This window comes from Mesoplodon densirostris, chromosome 19 (genome assembly GCF_025265405.1).
Source record: "Mesoplodon densirostris isolate mMesDen1 chromosome 19, mMesDen1 primary haplotype, whole genome shotgun sequence".
Lineage (NCBI taxonomy): Eukaryota > Metazoa > Chordata > Mammalia > Artiodactyla > Ziphiidae > Mesoplodon > Mesoplodon densirostris.
In genome coordinates this window covers 66,051,650-66,068,527 of record NC_082679.1, presented here as the reverse complement: position 1 = coordinate 66,068,527, position 16,878 = coordinate 66,051,650, and the positions used below count along the sequence as shown (strand labels likewise).

At 62.8% G+C, this 16,878-nt stretch overlaps 2 protein-coding genes across 2 annotated transcripts; one reads left to right on the top strand and one right to left on the bottom strand.

The window, feature by feature from the left end:
* The first annotated feature begins 74 nt into the window (after positions 1–74).
* Positions 75–6,955, top strand: CHMP1A (charged multivesicular body protein 1A). Its single transcript, XM_060083842.1, has 7 exons — positions 75–213; positions 1,951–1,970; positions 3,632–3,709; positions 4,314–4,460; positions 4,717–4,845; positions 5,118–5,305; positions 5,555–6,955. Exons 1-7 carry the CDS (start codon positions 207–209, stop codon positions 5,574–5,576), a joined length of 591 nt encoding a protein of 196 aa, XP_059939825.1. The 5' UTR covers positions 75–206; the 3' UTR covers positions 5,577–6,955.
* A 2,709-nt stretch (positions 6,956–9,664) lies between these two features.
* On the bottom strand, positions 9,665–15,602 carry DPEP1 (dipeptidase 1). The gene is made up of 10 exons (XM_060084608.1): positions 15,499–15,602; positions 11,829–11,961; positions 11,482–11,614; positions 11,181–11,331; positions 10,976–11,045; positions 10,499–10,675; positions 10,325–10,409; positions 10,176–10,251; positions 9,910–10,045; positions 9,665–9,832 (listed from the first exon to the last, which is right to left on the bottom strand). The coding sequence occupies exons 1-10, from the start codon at positions 15,600–15,602 to the stop codon at positions 9,665–9,667; spliced, it is 1,233 nt and encodes a 410-aa protein (XP_059940591.1).
* Between the last annotated feature and the right edge of the window lie 1,276 nt (positions 15,603–16,878).

The following is a 16,878-nucleotide window of genomic DNA, read 5'->3' as shown; positions in this document are numbered from 1 at the left end:
CCGTGGCCCGCGCGGTCGCCACGGCAACGCCACCGCCCGCGAGACCAGCCCGTCCTCTCGCGAGAGCTCCCGGCCGCCGGAAGCGGCGGAGATCCGGCAGTACCCGCCCGCCAGCCCGCCAGCCCGCGCCGCCGGTCGGTTCGATTGACGCCGCCGGGAGATCCAATCCGTCCGTTTCTGCAAGGGCTGCCGCTGCCGGACCGGCCATGGACGGTGAGAGGCCGCCGCTCTCCGGGGCCGCGCGGGGCGGGGCCGCCTCTCCCGTGGGCGGGGCTCAGGCGGGTGCCCCTGGCCTCGATCCGGGACCCTGGGCCCCCATCCCCTGTACCGGATCCCGGGGCCTCCACCCGGGACCCCGATCCCCGACACCATACCCCGGGACCCAGGACCCCGACCTCGACCCCGGGGCCTCGACCCAGGACTCCGATCCCCTTCCCTGATTCCCGACCCCCTTCCCCGGCCCTCCTCAGCGACCGTCTGCCCCTGCCCCGCCAAGCTGCGGTACTGGGGAGGGACATCGGCCTTTGGGGCCCTGGGATGCCGGGTCAGAGGGCACCCGAAAAGGAGACAGCTGCACCACTGCCCCCAGAACACCGCTAAGAGAAACATGAAGAGCTCTGGCAGAAAGCCCTCACTATGTACAGGCGCAACAGCTCTTGAGATGGGAACCGTATGCGCCCATTCTGCAGATGGGAAAACAGGTTGAGGAGTCCGTGCAGGCACAGGCCCCAGGCGGCCTGGTCCTCCATGGCCTGCAGCACCCCCTCAGGGCCCTCTGCCCTGCCCTGCTCCAGAACAGGAAGCATCAGTGATAAAATGAAGATACCTACATCTGCCAGGATGTTTAAGTGCTCGTGTGATAGAGAGGCTGTGCAATGGTATTGTCTGTCATGAAGGAAATCCTATGCAGATTGCCTCAGAGACAAGATGAAGAGCACACCCCCACCCCGCGCGCGCGCACACACACGTTGGGTTTTGCCTCACAGCTCACTCAGCTTCAGCTCTCCAGGGAATCCTGTTTTGCCCGCATCCCTTTTCTCCAGGGTTAGGTTTTGCCCTTCAGAGTCCGTCCTTCCCACTCAAGTCTGTGCCACACCCAGCCCAGCCTTGCTTTCCTTGCAGTGAGCACACTGCCTGCCACCTGTTTCTCCAGAGACGCAGACAGCTCTGGCCTTGACTAGGGCCCCGCAGTGACAGGTGAAAGCTGCACGGAGCTCCGCTGGGCTCTCAGCTGGGAGCCTTCACATGCCTTTGTGGTTCTGGATTCCGGCTGCAGGATTTCGTTTCTTCATTCCGGGCTAGTGTGGTACACCCTTTCAGAAATCATTCCCCAAATTTAGGAATGGGATATACACTGAGACAGTTTTAAGATGAAGCTGAATCTACCGAGCTCTTGAGTTTGGGTAAGTGAGTAGCAAGTTCAGATACCAAGGGACTTAGCCAGTAACACACACAGGTCTCCAGTTCCTCACTGAGGGTAGGGGGGCACCTGAGCCTGATTCGATGGCTCAGAAATGGCAGCTCCCATGGAGAGTGGCCTCTGTGGGCCAGCTGTTTTATGGCGTAAGAGTCATCGCCCTGCTGTTTTTATCCATAAAGAATAGACTGTCAAGTAGTAAACCTTATTAAATTGGGGAGGACTCCCAAGGGTCCTTTGTAAAGCTGCACTGATTACAAACCATCTCAAGTTTTCACCATGGGCCACACGCTGCACCCATGACATTCCCCTGCACGCTAACCCTTAAGGTCAGCTGGTGCCATCCTGGTGTTTTCCTGAATTGGAGGGTCAGGGAGGCTACGGAGGGGCAGAGCTGGTGTGAGTAGGCCTCCCTGAAGGCCCCAGTTCCATTCCAGCTCTTCACGTCCAGGAGGGTCTTAGTGCCCCCACCAGCTGGTTAGGAGCGTTGCTTCTCACATTTCTTACAATCCTCAAATCACCTCTCTTTGCAGATACCCTGTTCCAGCTGAAGGTATGTACTGAATGGCCCTTCACCCCACCCTGTCCTGGTGGTTGTCAGCGGGGACAGATGGTGTGAGTCACACTCAGGGTAGTGCTCAGACTGATGACCGAGGGGTCAGAGAGGTGGCGTACTAGCTTGTCTCGGGCTGCGCGGAAGCAGATCACTTGGCCTCATTCATGAGAGCGCGAGTGTGTGCGTCCCTTAATGTTCCACGAGGCATTTAAAACGGTTGCATCGAGCCCTCCAGAACCACGTGCAGGAGAGCATCCTGGGCAGCTGGGCGGTCCTCCTGCCTGGGGTGCTGTCGGCAAGCTCCTGCCCCAGTTCCTGGAGGGGCCTCCTAGGTACCCATCCACGGTGGGTTCTGAGGGACGGGAGGAGTGCGGGGCATCGGCCCCCGACTACAGCAGCTGCACTGGCTCCGCTGTGGGGCCTCCAGGCCAGATTCCCAGGTCAGGAGAATCTGGACTTTCCCCTGAGGAACGTAGCTGGTGGGGGTGGACAGACAAGAAACCTTTTCCCCACAACGAAGCGTCCCAAGTGCATGGGGGCACCCAGGGCTGGGGACCCTCCCTGGTGGGTGAGTGACGTTGGCTGAGAGAACAGTGCTGACAGGACCAGAGTTAGGAAACTGGCCTCTGGAAGGCTGCTGTTCCCTTGGGTCATCTGAGCCTTCTCCCTGCCAGCTTCTGGTCAGCTGAGGCCTGTGGAGGGCCACTGACCAGGGCTGGGGTGTGCGAGGTCATGCCAGGCGGTCTGTGCTGCAGCTGACCGGCGGGTCCCAGGGCACCTGGCCAGAGTGGTGGACTTTGTTTAGAGGTGGCGGATGGTGGCCCGGTGTGTACTTCAGGCTGTGTGTGGAGGGCAGTGGGCCGCGGGCTGGGCAAGCCTGGACGCAGAAGGCAGAGGACAGAGCAGGCCACGGAGCCTCCAACGTGAGGGGCCCCGTGTGGGTGGGGCAGGAGTGGGGCTCTGGGCGCAGAGCCCGGCTAGGGTAGCCCGACATGGCAATGCCTGACACCGGCCCCATCAGACACCTGGAATGTGGCTTGTGGGACTGATTTTTTACTTTCACTTAATTTTAGGTAATTTAAGTTTAAGTAGCTACATGTGTCTAGTAGCTACTGCACTGGACGGTGCAGGAAGAAAAAATGGTCAGAGAGTCAGGTGCTGCAGACATTGATTTAAAGGCCCCTCAGAATTGAGTCTGATGACCGGGAATCGGGGATGACTTTGGAGAGAGCGCCCTGTGCCCGTGAGCCTGAGGTTAGGGAAGCGTTGATCTGCACAGCGGCTGGACCACGGGAGCAGGGGAGACGTTAGCCTGAGGCCTGGACACCAAGGCGGTCAAAGAGGGAGGGGTTTACGGTGGCCAAGGCCTGTGGGCAGTTTCTCAGTGTGCCCCCACCTGCTGACCCGTGGAACAGGGAGCCGGTGCTCGCGCTTCAGGCTGGTGGAAGGAGGGGCTGGGCCGCCGGGAGCTGGGCTGTGTGGAGGGGGCACAAGCGCACGGACGGGCACCGGCGTCCTAGTGGGCAGCGGATTGTCCAGCAGAGGCAGCAGCCGTGAGGGATCAGTGATGTCCACCCTCGGAACGAACTTACAGCCCAGGAGGGCGGGGAGCGGGATGGGGGTTAGGCCGGGTGGTGACCCGGCCTCCTGTCCGTCAGTTCACGGCAAAGCAGCTGGAGAAGCTGGCCAAGAAGGCGGAGAAGGACTCCAAGGCGGAGCAGGCCAAGGTGAAGAAGGTGAGTGCGGGCGCTGCTGCCGGGTGGGCCTTTCCTCCTGTGGGTCCGGTGCTCCTCGGGCCTGGGCAGAGGCCGAACCCCTCTGTGGGGCGGGGCAGGGCTGGAGGCTCCTGGGGTGGCCGTGCTCTCCGTGGGGAGGGCTTTCTTACAGCTGGTTAGCAGCTAGAGTAGCTCCCAGGGTGCTGGGTTTGGATGACTCCTCAGCCAGACTGAGGCTCCCAAGGCAGAAAGGAAACGCAGTCAACTCGCCAGTCTGAAGCCATGTCACCGCCACAGTCGTGATTCCTTTGGAATCAGCATGGCCTGCGCTGGCTTTTCAAACTCTGCTTCTTCCAGGCGGAGCTATGTTGTGTGAGGGCAGCTGAGTGTGTCAGTGGGAGTGCAGAGGCCTGGGAAGGCGGCCGTGTTTTCCTGAGCCCGGCTTTCTCGTCTGATTTTCTCTGAGGGCTGGTCGGGGGCCCTGCCCCTGGACACCCTCACTCCTGAGACATTTCTGATGAGAAACCCTGCGGAGAGGCTGAGAAGGGGCTGCCCCACAGCAGCAGACGGCGCCCCAGGACTGGCCGGGGCCGGGCCCCAGCTGGCATTTCCCCCTGCATTTCAGGCCCTTCAGCAGAAGAATGTGGAGTGTGCGCGGGTGTACGCCGAGAACGCCATTCGCAAGAAGAACGAAGGTGTGAACTGGCTCCGCATGGCGTCCCGCGTGGATGCCGTGGCCTCCAAGGTGCAGACGGCCGTGACCATGAAGGGGGTGAGTGCTAGGCCGGGCGCCACGTGCCCGGGGCCGGCTTCTGCTGGCAGAGTCGAGGGGATGGCCCGGCGCAGGGGGTCAGGCCGGGATTCCCTCCCTACAGTAAGGGTGGTGTTAGAGCGGAAGACGCACCCCGAAGGCTCTCTCCAGTGTCCGTCCTTCCGTTGACGGCGCCATCTGGGGACGTGCCGTGCTGGGGGCGGGGGGGCAGGGATCCTGAGGGCCCTGCCTGCCTCCTTACTCCCGCCTCTGCCAGGTGACCAAGAACATGGCGCAGGTGACCAAAGCCCTGGACCGGGCCCTCAGCACCATGGACCTGCAGAAGGTCTCTGCGGTGATGGACAGATTTGAGCAGCAGGTGCAGAACCTGGACGTGCACACGTCGGTACGTCGGCCTGGGGCCCGGGTGTGCAGATGACGGCCAGGCATGTGCCCCCTTCCCCTCCCGGGAGCCTGGCTCCTCGTGGGGACTCCAGACCGGCCCGCAGAGGTCCAACAGGGGAGAGGGGGGCCTGGGGCCGGGGGTGGGTGCCCGTGCAGGCAGCTGTGCCCCAGGACCAGCACGCCAGAGGGAGTGCGCTGGAGAGAGCGCCACAAGGGGGCTGGCGGGGGGAGGGAGCCACAGGAAGCCCTGACCGCCCGGCACACGACCCCCAGGTGATGGAGGACTCCATGAGCTCGGCCACCACGCTGACCACACCACAGGAGCAGGTGGACAGCCTCATCATGCAGATCGCCGAGGAGAATGGCCTAGAGGTCCTGGACCAGCTCAGCCAGCTGCCTGAGGGTGCCTCTGCCGTGGGCGAGAGCTCCGTGCGCAGCCAGGAGGACCAGCTGTCTCGGAGGTGGGCCGGGGCACCTGTGCTGGGCGGGCAGCGTGCTGGGCGGGAGCTTGGGCAGGTCGCAGAAACCCCGGCCTCGGTGCCTGCAGGCCCAGGAGCAGCTCAGTCCCCGCCCCTTGTTCAGACCCTGCTCACCGTCTATAGCTCTCCCTAGAAGCGGAGGAACAGGACTAGGATGGCCTGGAAAAGGGCCTGGAAAAGCTGGGGTGGAGCCATTGCTGGGGCCTCAGGGAATCCTGTTGTCCTTTGCAGGTTGGCCGCCCTGAGGAACTAGCGGAGCCCAGCGGCAGCACGCTCCATCCCGGCCTCATGGGGGAGGGCTGGGAAGGCCGCCTCTGCCCCCTCCCCACTGCTCTCACCCTCTCACCTGCCAGGCCTGGGACTCCGCCTCTCCTCTGAGCACGGGTGTGGGTCTGTGTCCGGCTGGGCAAGTGTGCACAAACTTCTGACTTCTGTGGGTAATTTCTGTGACTCGGGCCACCAGCTGGGCGATATGCAGGCTCCCCTCCATCCACCACCACTGAGAAACCCCCAGGGACTGGCTGGTGGCTGCCACGTGGATATGGGGGCTTTCAGACTCCATGTGATGGCCGATGTGCTGGGAATGGTCAGCCAGTGGGGGTCAGGGCTGCAGGCTGTTGCTAGGGACCCCTGGGGGCCCCCCCACTCCATTTAGAACCTGGTCCTGCCAGCTGGATGGGCCCCGCTCAGGCTCCCCAGTGTAAGGCGCCTAGCTCCCCGTCCAGCGGCCCCCTGGGGGTCTGCATCCTCACTCTTTTGCGCCTCTGGAGGGCTCGGGCCCTGCAGCGTCTCCTCTAGGAAGCTAGAGTCTACGCTGAGGCCCCTCCCATCCAAGGAGCAGGCACCTCCGCCTCCTGGGTGGGATGCTGTTCTCCTGTCACTACAAATGATGGGGTGCCCCCCCATCTGGTTCTTGCTGCCTTGCGGGCTCACGCTGTTGACCTTGAAGCTGGAGTGGCTGATGGGAGAGCCGCCCTCAGTGGGGCCAGCCGTGGCAGTGCTTCTGACGACGTGCTGGGCTGGCCTGAGGGGAGCTTCAGACAGCCTGCACTTTTCTGTTTTCTCCAATTCCTGAAGTTTACTTCATTTTCCTGAAGCTTCCAGGGATTTTTTTTTTTTTTTTTTTTTTTTGCCAAAAGAGAAGGAGCAAGTAGATGGGGAGCATTTGGTATGAGCCCCTCCCCAGCATCAGCTGGAGAGCACTGGTCGGTGCTGACCAGAGGCCTCTGGCTGGCCGTCTGTCCTCACAGCACTGGCTCTCATGGACAGAAACGTGGGAGAGCTTGCCCTGGCTCTCTGCGTTTGATTCTTCCTGGACTTGGACCCCTTGGGTGCTCCGTACAGTAAGTTGTGCCGTGGGCTGCCTGGCGCTCTGCACTGTGGTGTGAGGCCGGAGAGAATGGGGTTGAAGAGCCACCTGGTTTTTCTTCTGTGATGCCGACCTCGCCTTACTCCCTGGCCATCATCCCTTGGGGCTCCCACGTGCTGGGGGTTCAGAGAAGGTCCCCAGGGGGTGCAGAGCTCCACAGAGACGCCCACTGGGGGCAGAGGCCACACTGCATCAAAGGGCAGCAGGCGAAGTTTGCCTTTTCCTGAAATGCTGTTGTGAATAAAGAGATTGATGCCTGAGAACTGTCTCCATCTTTGCTTTAGTGGCCTGGGGTGGGAAGGGGGCCTTAAGGGGACGGTCGGCTTGCGGTCCAGCCCTCCAGTAGGAGGCTGACAGGTTCCTGAAGGAGGGCAGGTGGGGTGGTGTGAGGACTGGGATTCCCAGGCCTTGCTCGGTGAGGCCGAATCAGATCCACAGTTCCTCTACGATTTTACCTTGAAATACTTTTAAACTTATGTAACAGCTGCAAACCAAGTACACAACTTCTGTATACTTCTGTGTAGGAGCTTTCCTCACGCCAACCTTCTAGTTACCGTAGAAGCGACCAAATCAGGAAACCGCCCTCACGTTATTACCCTGTGGTCCCTCCAGCCCCGAATGTGGCACAGGCCCTCCTGTTTCTCTACGTGACCGGGACGGTCTCGAGGCCAGTGGGCCTGCACCGGTGTGCTCGCGGGAACCGCATCCGGGCGCCCCCCACCCCGTGTGCCCCAGAAACCGCGTCCAGGCAACCTATGTGTGCACCAGAAACTAAGTCCCTGTGCCCCACTGTGTGCACCAGAAACTACATCCGTGCGCACCCCTACGTGCCCCCAGAAACTACCACCGGGTACCCTCTGTACTCACGGGAACGACGTCTGGTCACCCCGCTGTGTGCACCAGAAACCACGTCGGTGCGCCCCTCTCTGGACACGTGAGCCACGTCAGTGCGCCCCCTCTGCGCGCCGGAACCACATTGGCGCGCCACCCTCTGTGCTCACGGGAACTACGTCCGGGCACCTTCCCCACAACCCACCGCTCACACGAAGCACGTCTGTGGGCCCCCCTCTGTGCTCACGGGAACTACGTCCGGACACACACCGACACATACACACACACACACACGTACCCCGTGGGCACGGGAACCACAAGTTTGCACTTGTCAGGCCTCCCCCCTCTGGTTTGTTACTCCTTGGGCAGAGAAAACCCCGTTTTCAGGTTCTCAGCCCCTGCTCCCTGCACAAAGTTCTAGTTTCGGCACTGCTGGCTGCCTCCACCCCCGAGAGACGCCCTTACCCACCAGAGGACTGGGTTTGTCGCAGGTCTTGCCGGGGCCCCTCGATGTGTCGTCAGAAGGCTCTCTCTCAGCCACACCATCTTCAGAGTGGCTGGCCTCTCTGTTAGATTATTTGGCTTGTGTTTCACACCGGTGCTTCGCAGCCTGGCTGGTCTTGATCGGTTTTTTGGGCGTGTGAACCGTGGCCAGGGCTGTAGAGTCGGAACCACAGTGGGGTCCCTGCCCCTTGTGCCTAGCCCGCCTGCCAGAGTGACCACCTGTGGCTCTGGGCACCCCCTTGTCCCCTCTGAGCACGTTTGGGTTTGAACAGGGCCTGGGGCTGCTTGTTGCCTGGCTGGAGTATCTGTGGGCCCTGCCTGGGGAGACAGCCCTCCAGGGGCTCCTGAGCAGACTCCACGCTGCTGGGTGGGCCCGGGTGTGGCACCCGCCTCCCTGGAGCCCCTTACCAGGACCCCCAGGAAAGGCCTGCAGGCCTGTGTCTCCCAGGGTGAATGAGGGGTGAGCAGAAGTGTCCCCAGAACCAGATTCTGGGGATGGCACTTGAGGTGTGGACTCTGGTGTGATTCTAACGTGGCTAAGATTATTTCAGACGAATATTAAAGCGTTTCTTATGGGAAAATCCCTCCCAGTTAGTAAAATTAGGCATGCTCGCCTGCCGCCCACCAGGGGGCCCTCCAGCCGCCAACAGCCCGGGCAGATAAATCAGCCAGCCATGGCAGGCTGGCATGCCGGGCAGGATTCGGCCAACTCAGGACAGAAACCCTCAACTTGCTTTTTTCTCCTTTAACATTAAACTGATCCTAAGTGATCAGCAAATACCCACAATGTCCATGCTGGTGGCTTTAGGCCTCCCTGGAGAGAGTGCCTGCTGGGACAGAGAGGCAGGGCCCCAGCCCAGAGGCCCTCGCTGGCTCCCAGGGCCCAGGCTGGCAGGCACCGGTGGGTAACGGCACAGAGGGGCATCCTCAGGGGCTCTGGTCTGGAAAGGGGCCAGCAGGGATGTGTTGGGGGTCTTGTCCGGGGTCTGTCACCCACTAAGTTATTCATCTCAAGACACATGCACCGGATGACCGGTGGCAGGGGGAACGCTACTGAGCCCCCCTTGGGCGAAGCACTGCCCTGCAGGGTCCTTGTTCGTGGTGTGTGAGGACACCCTGCAGGGCTGGGTTCCTCCCTGCTCCGGACCTTGCTTTCCTGTTTGCCAAGAGAGGCTGGCCCAAGGGGTGGGCCGTGGGCACACGGGTGTGTGAGTGCGTGTGGGTGTGTATATGTGCATGCGTGGGTGTGCACTGGTATGAGGACGTGGGGTGCAGGTGTGCACACGTGTGCGTGTCTGTGTGCACACACCTGTGTACAGATGTGCGTGGGGAGGTGGCAGCTGGAGCCTGGACCGTGTGTTATTTTAAAGACCCTCCAGCAACGTCCACGCAAAGCCTCTCAGACCCTGACCCCTCTGGCCCTGACCTTCAGGGCTCAGGCACTCCTGTGTCTGGTGTCCAGCCAGGAGCCCCCTCCAGGGCCAGGGTGCTGATGACACGAGACTCAAAGGATCGGCGACTTTATTGAGGGTCCCTCTGTGCCTGTGTTTTGCGCTGCCCAGGGGAGCGCAGGTGCCTGCCCAGGACAGGCCAGTCTGAGCGCACAGGGAGTCGCGGCCGTTCTAGCACCCAGGGAGTCAGAGGGGACACAGGCAGAGGACGAGGAGTGCGAGGGAGGCCAGCAGGGCCCCCGGCTGGGGGTGGAGGCTGGGGGCCCCTGAGTAGCCGTAGCTGGTCCTGCAGGAGGCCTCCAGTTCGTCCCATGGGATGGCCTCCTCGCCCGGAGCCTGCGTGTGACTGCTCGCCTGGGGAAAGACACGGGTCGGCTGCCTGCCTGAGGGCAGGAGGTGGTCGGCGGCGTGGGGAGTGTGGGGCCCCTCACCTGCTCCACTGCCTCGAAGACCCTCAGCAGGTTGTCTGCCAGGGCGCCCTTGACCTCTGCCTCGGTCCACTTTCTCCTCAGCAGCTCGGCGGCCAGGTCTGGATACTTGGACACGTCCTTAAGCCCCGAGGGCAGCCTGAGATGCGGGTGGAGAGAGCCAGGCTCTGCATCCCGGGGGCAGGGCCTGGGGGCCCCCATCCCGAGCCCCGGAGTCCTCGGCGCCCCCACCCCGCCCCTCATAGCACGTGGAGGGGGTCTCGCCTCACCTGGACACACCATCGTAGTCCCCACCCAAGCCCACGGCTCCAGCCCCCGCCACCTTCTTGATGTGGTCCAGGTGATCTGCGGAGAGGCAGCTCATGAGGGCCCTGCGAGAGGCCCCGGCCCGGCGCCCCAGCCACTCACCCCCGCCCACCTGCCACTTGGGACAAGTTGGCCTCTGCTTTGCAGGAAATGTAGTCACTGTAGAAGTTCACCATCACTAGGCTGCCCGTCTGCTTCTGCTCGGGAGAGAGGGTGGCACCGTGAGCAGGGCGGCCAGGCCGCGAGGGGCAGCCCAGGAGCAGACGGCCCCGGCCCAGCCGCTCACCACCAGCTGGAGCACGTCGTCGGGCACGTTGCGCCGGTGCTGGCACACGCTGTAGGCCGAGGAGTGGCTGAAGACCACGGGGGCCTTGGACAGCTGCAGCACGGCCTTCATGGTGGCCGTGGACGTGTGGGCCAAGTCGACGATGACGCCCAGTCGGTTCATCTCCTTCACGACGCTCTGAGGGGGGAGGGGGCTCAGGGACCCGCACAGCCTGGAGGGACCAGGCAGGCTGTGCCGTGCACGCTTGGGTTCACACGACCTTCTGGGGTTTCTGGCGGCCACCTGGGAAGTCCAGGTGTGGGGAAGGGCACTGGCCAGGTGTTGACAAGCCCTTCAGTGGCTGGGAGACTGGAGGCCACTCTAATGACCAGTGAGTTCCAGTGGAAGGCCCGTCCTGCTGGCCCAGCTCACAGATGAGGAAACAGGTGACGCGCCGGGTCCTCTGAGGGTGACCGAGGCCCCGCCCCCACCACTCACCTGCCCAAAGAGTGACAGGCCTTGGCTGCGGGCCTTGTCTTCTCCCGTGTCCACCAGCCAGTTGTCGGCCCTGGGAGAGCAGAGAGCAGGCGCCCAAGGGGCAGAGTGGTTGCCCGGGCCCACCCACCTCAGGAGCAGAGACGGGTGCCGGGGCGGCCCCTGCCCTGAGACCCTCCCGCCCGCTGGCCCCCCCAGGGCTGCTCACCAGGGCGTGTTGCAGGTGTGGGTGAGAGTCAGGTACCGCATGCCCAGGTGGTAGAGCGCCCGCAGGACGCCCAGGCTGCTGTCGATGGAGTGGCCGCCCTCCACGCCGACCAGACTGGCCACCTTTCCCTCCCGGAAGGCCTGCCGGATGCCTGCAAGGAGAGCCCGGCCAGGGGCAGTGGGCACCGGGCGACACGTGTGCCTGGGTGTCGGGTATGGGGACTGGCTTCCACGTGAAACAAAGCGCAGAGCGGTGCAGCAGCCCCTGCTCAGGACCGGGGCTGGTGGGCGCTGGCACCCACCTGCGCTGTCGGTGACACACAGGAAGGTCTCGGGGTACAGCTGGCACATGCGGTGGATGACGTCGATCTGCTCCAGCGTCCTCTTCACGGCATCCTTGTTCTGGGTGTCGCAGGGCGTGTACGCAGACCAGAACTGGGGGGGTCATGGGGGGAGGCGCTGGGAGCTCAGGAGCTGGGCCCCAGGCACATGGGCTCTGGCTTCCCTCCGGCCACGGAGGCCCTCCCCGCAACCTGAGTGGCTATCGGAGCCGCCTCTAAGGGCCCGGGGCTGTACGCCGCCACCAGGGAGGGGCAGCAAGGGAGGAGGCGATGGGCTCCAGCGCCTCAGGCTCCGGGCCGGACCATACCTGGGCACCCACAAAGCCAGCCTTCAGCTTGGGGATGTTGGTGTGCGTGTGGGCCAGGCTGGTCAGGTTGGCCCTCGGGTCCTGAAGCTGATTGTTGAACAGTTTCAGCAGCTGCCAGGGCAGGTCATTGTGCCTTTGAGGGACCAGGCGGAGGGGTCAGGGGCAGGTCAGGATGGCCACTTGGACCCGGGCCCCCCGAGCTCCCTCCCGGGCAGGCTGTCCCCTCTCCAGCTCCTCTTCTTGTGGGCCGAGGACTAGGAAGGTCACAGGGTGATTGCTGTTATCTGAACACACCTGAGCACAGGTGAGCTTCTCAGCTGGCCGCACCCCCAGGCCAGGTCACTGAGCTGAGCCCTAAGTGGACAGGTCTTCCCCCCTGGAGCCTTTCACTGGGGGAGAGGGAGGGCAGATGCCGGCTTGTCTTCAAAATCGTGGAGGTTGGGGGAGCTTGGAGTTGAAACAATCTCTATGAACAAGGCTGGTTGACATGGCGTTGCTGAGTGTAGGCCTGGGGGAGATTCACAGATTAAAGATCAAATCCTTCTGCTGCAGGGAGAGGGTGGGGAAGTGTGGGGCGTGGCCTACCCTGGGGGGCAGCCATGGGAGCAGGGCACCAGTGCGGGATTTGGGGGCCCCAGAGGCCCCCTGCTGCCTCTGTCCCTGGGGACAGTCCTGCACCATTTCCAAGATCCCTCTGTGCTTCCAAAGGACAGGCCCTCTGAAGTTCTCCCAGGAGCCGGTAGGCGGTGAGTGCATTGCAGGAGGAGGTGAGGTGTGACGAGAGGAGAGGAGGGGACTAGACAGGGAGGACGAGGGGCAGGGGACAGGGAGGGCTGTCAGCAGCTGGTGGGGGTCTTCCAGGGAAGGACCCATGGGGCACATTCCTCCCTGCATCCAGGAACTGTCCGAGGGGGACCAGGAGCAGCCCCAAGGGGAGAGACCGCTGGGAACCATAAGCTCCAGGCGCTGGAAGGGGCCTCGGCCCCTGGGAGCTGATTAGAATTTCAGAGTCTCAGGCCCAGCCCTGGCCCACCAGTCGGCATCTGGCTTTTACCAGCCAACGGGCACACACGCACGGGACATCCAGGGAGCCGACCAGCGGATCTCTAGTCTGGTGACAAGGGGGCTGTGAGGACAGCCCGGAGGGGGCTTTGCTCCCACTGCAGGCCCTCCCATCCACCCCTCCTCCCCAGCCCAGCAGCTACGCCCACTCTCCCCAGGACCCTCACCCACACCTAGTTCCCACCCCCAGCCCTGGCTCCCTCCCCGGTGTCTGTTTCTTCATCTGTAACACACACGGGGCTGCCTTGTGAGGGTCACTGACAATGTTAACACGGTAATGGCCCAGGTCGTCCGGCCCCCTGGGGTGGGCTCTTCCACAGCAAGGTGGCCATGGCTCCCGGTGGGAAGTGAGGGCTCCCTGGGCCCCACGCAGGGCTCCAGATCCTGGAAGTTGCCCCTGGTCTCCTGGGGAGCTCCTGCCCCAGCTGTGAGGTTTGACTGCTGGGCATGGGCTGGTGGTCAGGACGCCTTTGCTGACTGAGGGGTGGATGAACTCCAGGGAGGCGAGGTCACTGCCTCACGGCAGAGTTGGGGGGGGCTGGCCCTGGTCACTGTCCCCGAGGCAGCGCTGAGCAGGACTTTACTCCCTTGCCCCTCTAGGAAATCCAGCCCCACGCTTCAGCTGCCTCCACTTTGCTCTTCCCTCCTCGCCTCAGCCTGTCCTCCCTTTGTAGGTATCCGCGCTAAGGTCAACGCCACATCCTGGAGTCTGTTCTGGAGCCTGATGGATCTACCCTCCTTATCTGTGTGGCCTGGGTAGCATCCTCAGCTGACAGAGGACCCTGCCATCCTACCCAAAGAGGGGAGGGGAGGATTCCGAGTGCTGGGAAATGCTGGAAACAACAGCCAAACACACACTTAGGCCGGCTATGGCTTACAGATGTGATGGCTGGGGCTGGTGCAGCCACGTTAAATCACGAGGTAACTGGGAATGGTGGTCACACCATTATGGAATGCCATGCCAGGACTCCGTCTGGACTTCTCTGTTGTTGAGGCTACTTATTTGGGTCTCTCTTACCCACAGGAGTAGCTAATACTAACTGGTTTTGATTCTGTCAGCCTAGTCTTGGCTTTCTAAGACTTTGGATAATCCCAGCTCCCCAGATCCCAGCTTCCTGCGTACTCCTGGCTGTCTGGGCTCTTTGAGCCACCTTACCCCAACATGGACCTCTGGACAGCTCCCAGCACCTAAACTCGGACCCCCTCTCCCTGCGCCCAGCTGCCCTGAGTCCCCCCGAAGGAAGGAACATTCATTTTGTTGGCATATTCTACCTGCCCTTGCTGGCCTGGGATGCCTGGTCCCTGAGCCCAGACCTGCCAGACAGCAGGGCCTCCAGGATGGGAGCAAAGGACAGTGGCCTCTGCAGCAAACTTCCGATGCCTGTGAGGAGACCCAGCCATGTGAGGACCCTCAGGTGCAGGCAGGGGGATGGGAGGTCCAGGAAGGAGGGGGAGGGGAGGGACCAGGGGAGGACGGAGGGAGGGAGGGAGGGAGGGAGGGAAGGGTGCACTCTGTCCCCTGATGGCCACTCCCTTATCTAGGGCTGCCCCTCATTTCCCGGCCAGTCTTATGTGATGAGACACCCGTTTTCTCTACTTTTCTTGCAGAGCTTTTGTCCCATAAAGCCTGGGCAAGTGGGTACCCCACTTTCCCAGCACCCGGTGAGAAAGAGCAGGCGGGGCAGGAGTGTGTGTGTACAGGTGGCGTCCTTCCCAGGGCTGGGAGAGCCCCGAGGAGTTGGGGGCAGGAGCAGGGCCAGGCCTGCGTACAGCGTCAAGGGGCCCTGGGGGCCGCTGGGAGGACTCCGGCTACTGCTCTGAGCTCTGTGGGAGTTGGAGCTGGAAGGGCAGGGGCTGGTGCTTGTGTCTCCAAGACTTCCTCTGGCTGCAGTGCCGAGACCTGACCTCAGGCCAGTGGCAGGAGGGGGCAGTCAGAGGCACAGGGGCGGGGGTGGAGGGTAAGTGAAGGGGACAGGCGCGGCCAGGTTGGCTGTGACATCAGGGAAAGAGTGACAAGGTGTCACCAGGGTCTTGGCTGGAAGGGGGGCAGGGGGAGTGGACACCCAGGAGCTTGGCCTGGGGCACTGAAGCGTGAGATGCCTCAGTGAGGTCAAGCCGGGCGCACACGGCCTGATGGGGTCACCCCAGGTGGATGGAGCGAGGGGTGGGCTTGATGAGAGGGTCTCAGGAAGGAGGGTCAAGAGGGACGACAGGGTCCCCCAAGGGTCACAGCAGACACCACCCTCACCTGCACTTCCTGTGACACAGGACCCTGGGCCAGGCCCCAACGGCCCCCAGCCCCAGCCCCACTCTGAGCTGGGATCCAGCCCCCAGGGGTCCAGCTTGTGGGGTGTCCCGGGAGCTGCTGAGGCCTTGGGGGCCTCACTATTCCCTTCCTTCCTGCCGTGTTGCCCACAGGCCCTCATCTATTGGAGTCTCTGGGGCCCTGAGAGAGCCCACAAAAACCCAAGTCCAGCAAAGGGCAAAGGCCATAGTGCAGTTGGAGAAACTGAGTCCCATTGGAGACAGGGCAGCTCCTGTCTCAGGTCAAGGGCACATGAGCCTCGACCCTAGCTCCCCCGGACCCGTCACATGGGTGGCTGCTTACCCGTCAATGACAGGCGTGCCCTGCATGATCCTCACCGCTGCGTCCCGAAACTGGTCCGCGGTGCAGACGGCCACCAGGGGCCAGAACCACCAGCTGGTCCACATGGCACGGTCCCCAGGGATGCGCTCCCCTGCTGCTCCCCTGCGGCTGTCCTAACCGGCTGTCCTGGGCAACAGAAGACAGGGCTTTGGTCCAGGTGATTATTGCCAGGACCTCCCCTGTTTATCAGTAATCAGCACATTCCCCGCAAGGGTGGATAGATGGGAGTTCCTAGCCCTTGAGGCTGGGCGTGGCCGTCTGGGCCAGGCCAAATGTAGTAAAACCCCAGGGGCGGGGCTGGTGCCCAGAAGTGGGGCGGAGGATGGGCTAGCGCAGGGAAAGGGCCGCAAGTGTTTGTCGTGTCCTGCCCCCAGGACCTGGGGTCTGAGGTCTACAAACAAGATTCAATTTTGTGTCCTTGAATGTACCCCTTTGTTTGCCTGTAGTTTTTTGTTACTTTTCTTGGAAGGTGGAGCACAGCCCGGCAGGGGCACTCCCACCATACCCCACCGCAGTGCTGGGGGCGTCTGCACAGTGACCCACACTCCCGCTGCAGGCTTCTGACAGAGCACGTTGGATGCTGGGGCTTGGGGTCGGAAGCCTGGAGCGTTTGCATTGCCTGAGAGCTGGGGGCACACACTCAGGTCTCCTGGGGGAGGCAGGGGTTGGAGGGTGGGGGGCACGGTTCTGAGAACCGGATGCCCAGGCAGCGCCGGGCCCAGTGAATCATGAATCTCGATCCCAGGGCCGGGCCAGCATCCAGGGTTCTGCTGGGCAGTTGGGTGACCCCAGCCCGCTCTGGATCCTCAGGGCTGCTGAGCTGTGGAGACCTTACCCCCTCGCTGGGCTCCCCGGCACCTCTGTCCCTGGATGGCTTTGGACCCGCACGCAGACCTGCCCTGTGGAGCCCAGCTCCCAGGCCGGTGGCCTCCCCGAGCCCCGACCCGGCCCCAAGGACAGGACGGGCCCAGCTCCAGGCCCTTTTTCCCGCCTGGGAAGGGGGGTCACGTCTGAACCCTGGCTCTGCCGTCATTAGCTCTGCATCCCGGGGCCTGGGCCTCCAGCCCCATTTCCCTCCTGTTGAAACGGCAGCCCGCAGGGGAGACTGAGCAGAGGTGGGAGCCGTCTACCTTCCCTCCCCCCACCCACCACTCACCCTGGGAGGAGGGGCTCCGGGGCGTCCTCCACCCAGATGCCCGGGGACGAGGCCGCCGGCCCCAGACCCCATCGAGGACTTGCCCCCGCACCCCACTGGGGCACCCTCAGTGCCAGGCCCTGGGATTCCACCCTCTTCACCACTCTGTGCAGAAAAGACCCCCTTGAAAGGTGAGGAATCCAGGA

Coding starts and splice junctions, on each gene's coding strand:
- CHMP1A (XM_060083842.1), top strand. Junction 3,710..4,313: donor AGCAGGCCAAGGTGAAGAAG/GTGAGTGCGGGC, acceptor CCTGCATTTCAG/GCCCTTCAGCAGAAGAATGT. Junction 4,846..5,117: donor ACCTGGACGTGCACACGTCG/GTACGTCGGCCT, acceptor CACGACCCCCAG/GTGATGGAGGACTCCATGAG.
- DPEP1 (XM_060084608.1), bottom strand. CDS start 15,602: ATGTGGACCAGCTGGTGGTTCTGGCCCCTGGTGGCCGTCTGCACCGCG. Junction 11,332..11,481: donor GTGTGTCACCGACAGCGCAG/GTGGGTGCCAGC, acceptor CTCTCCTTGCAG/GCATCCGGCAGGCCTTCCGG. Junction 11,046..11,180: donor CACACCTGCAACACGCCCTG/GTGAGCAGCCCT, acceptor CTGCTCTCCCAG/GGCCGACAACTGGCTGGTGG.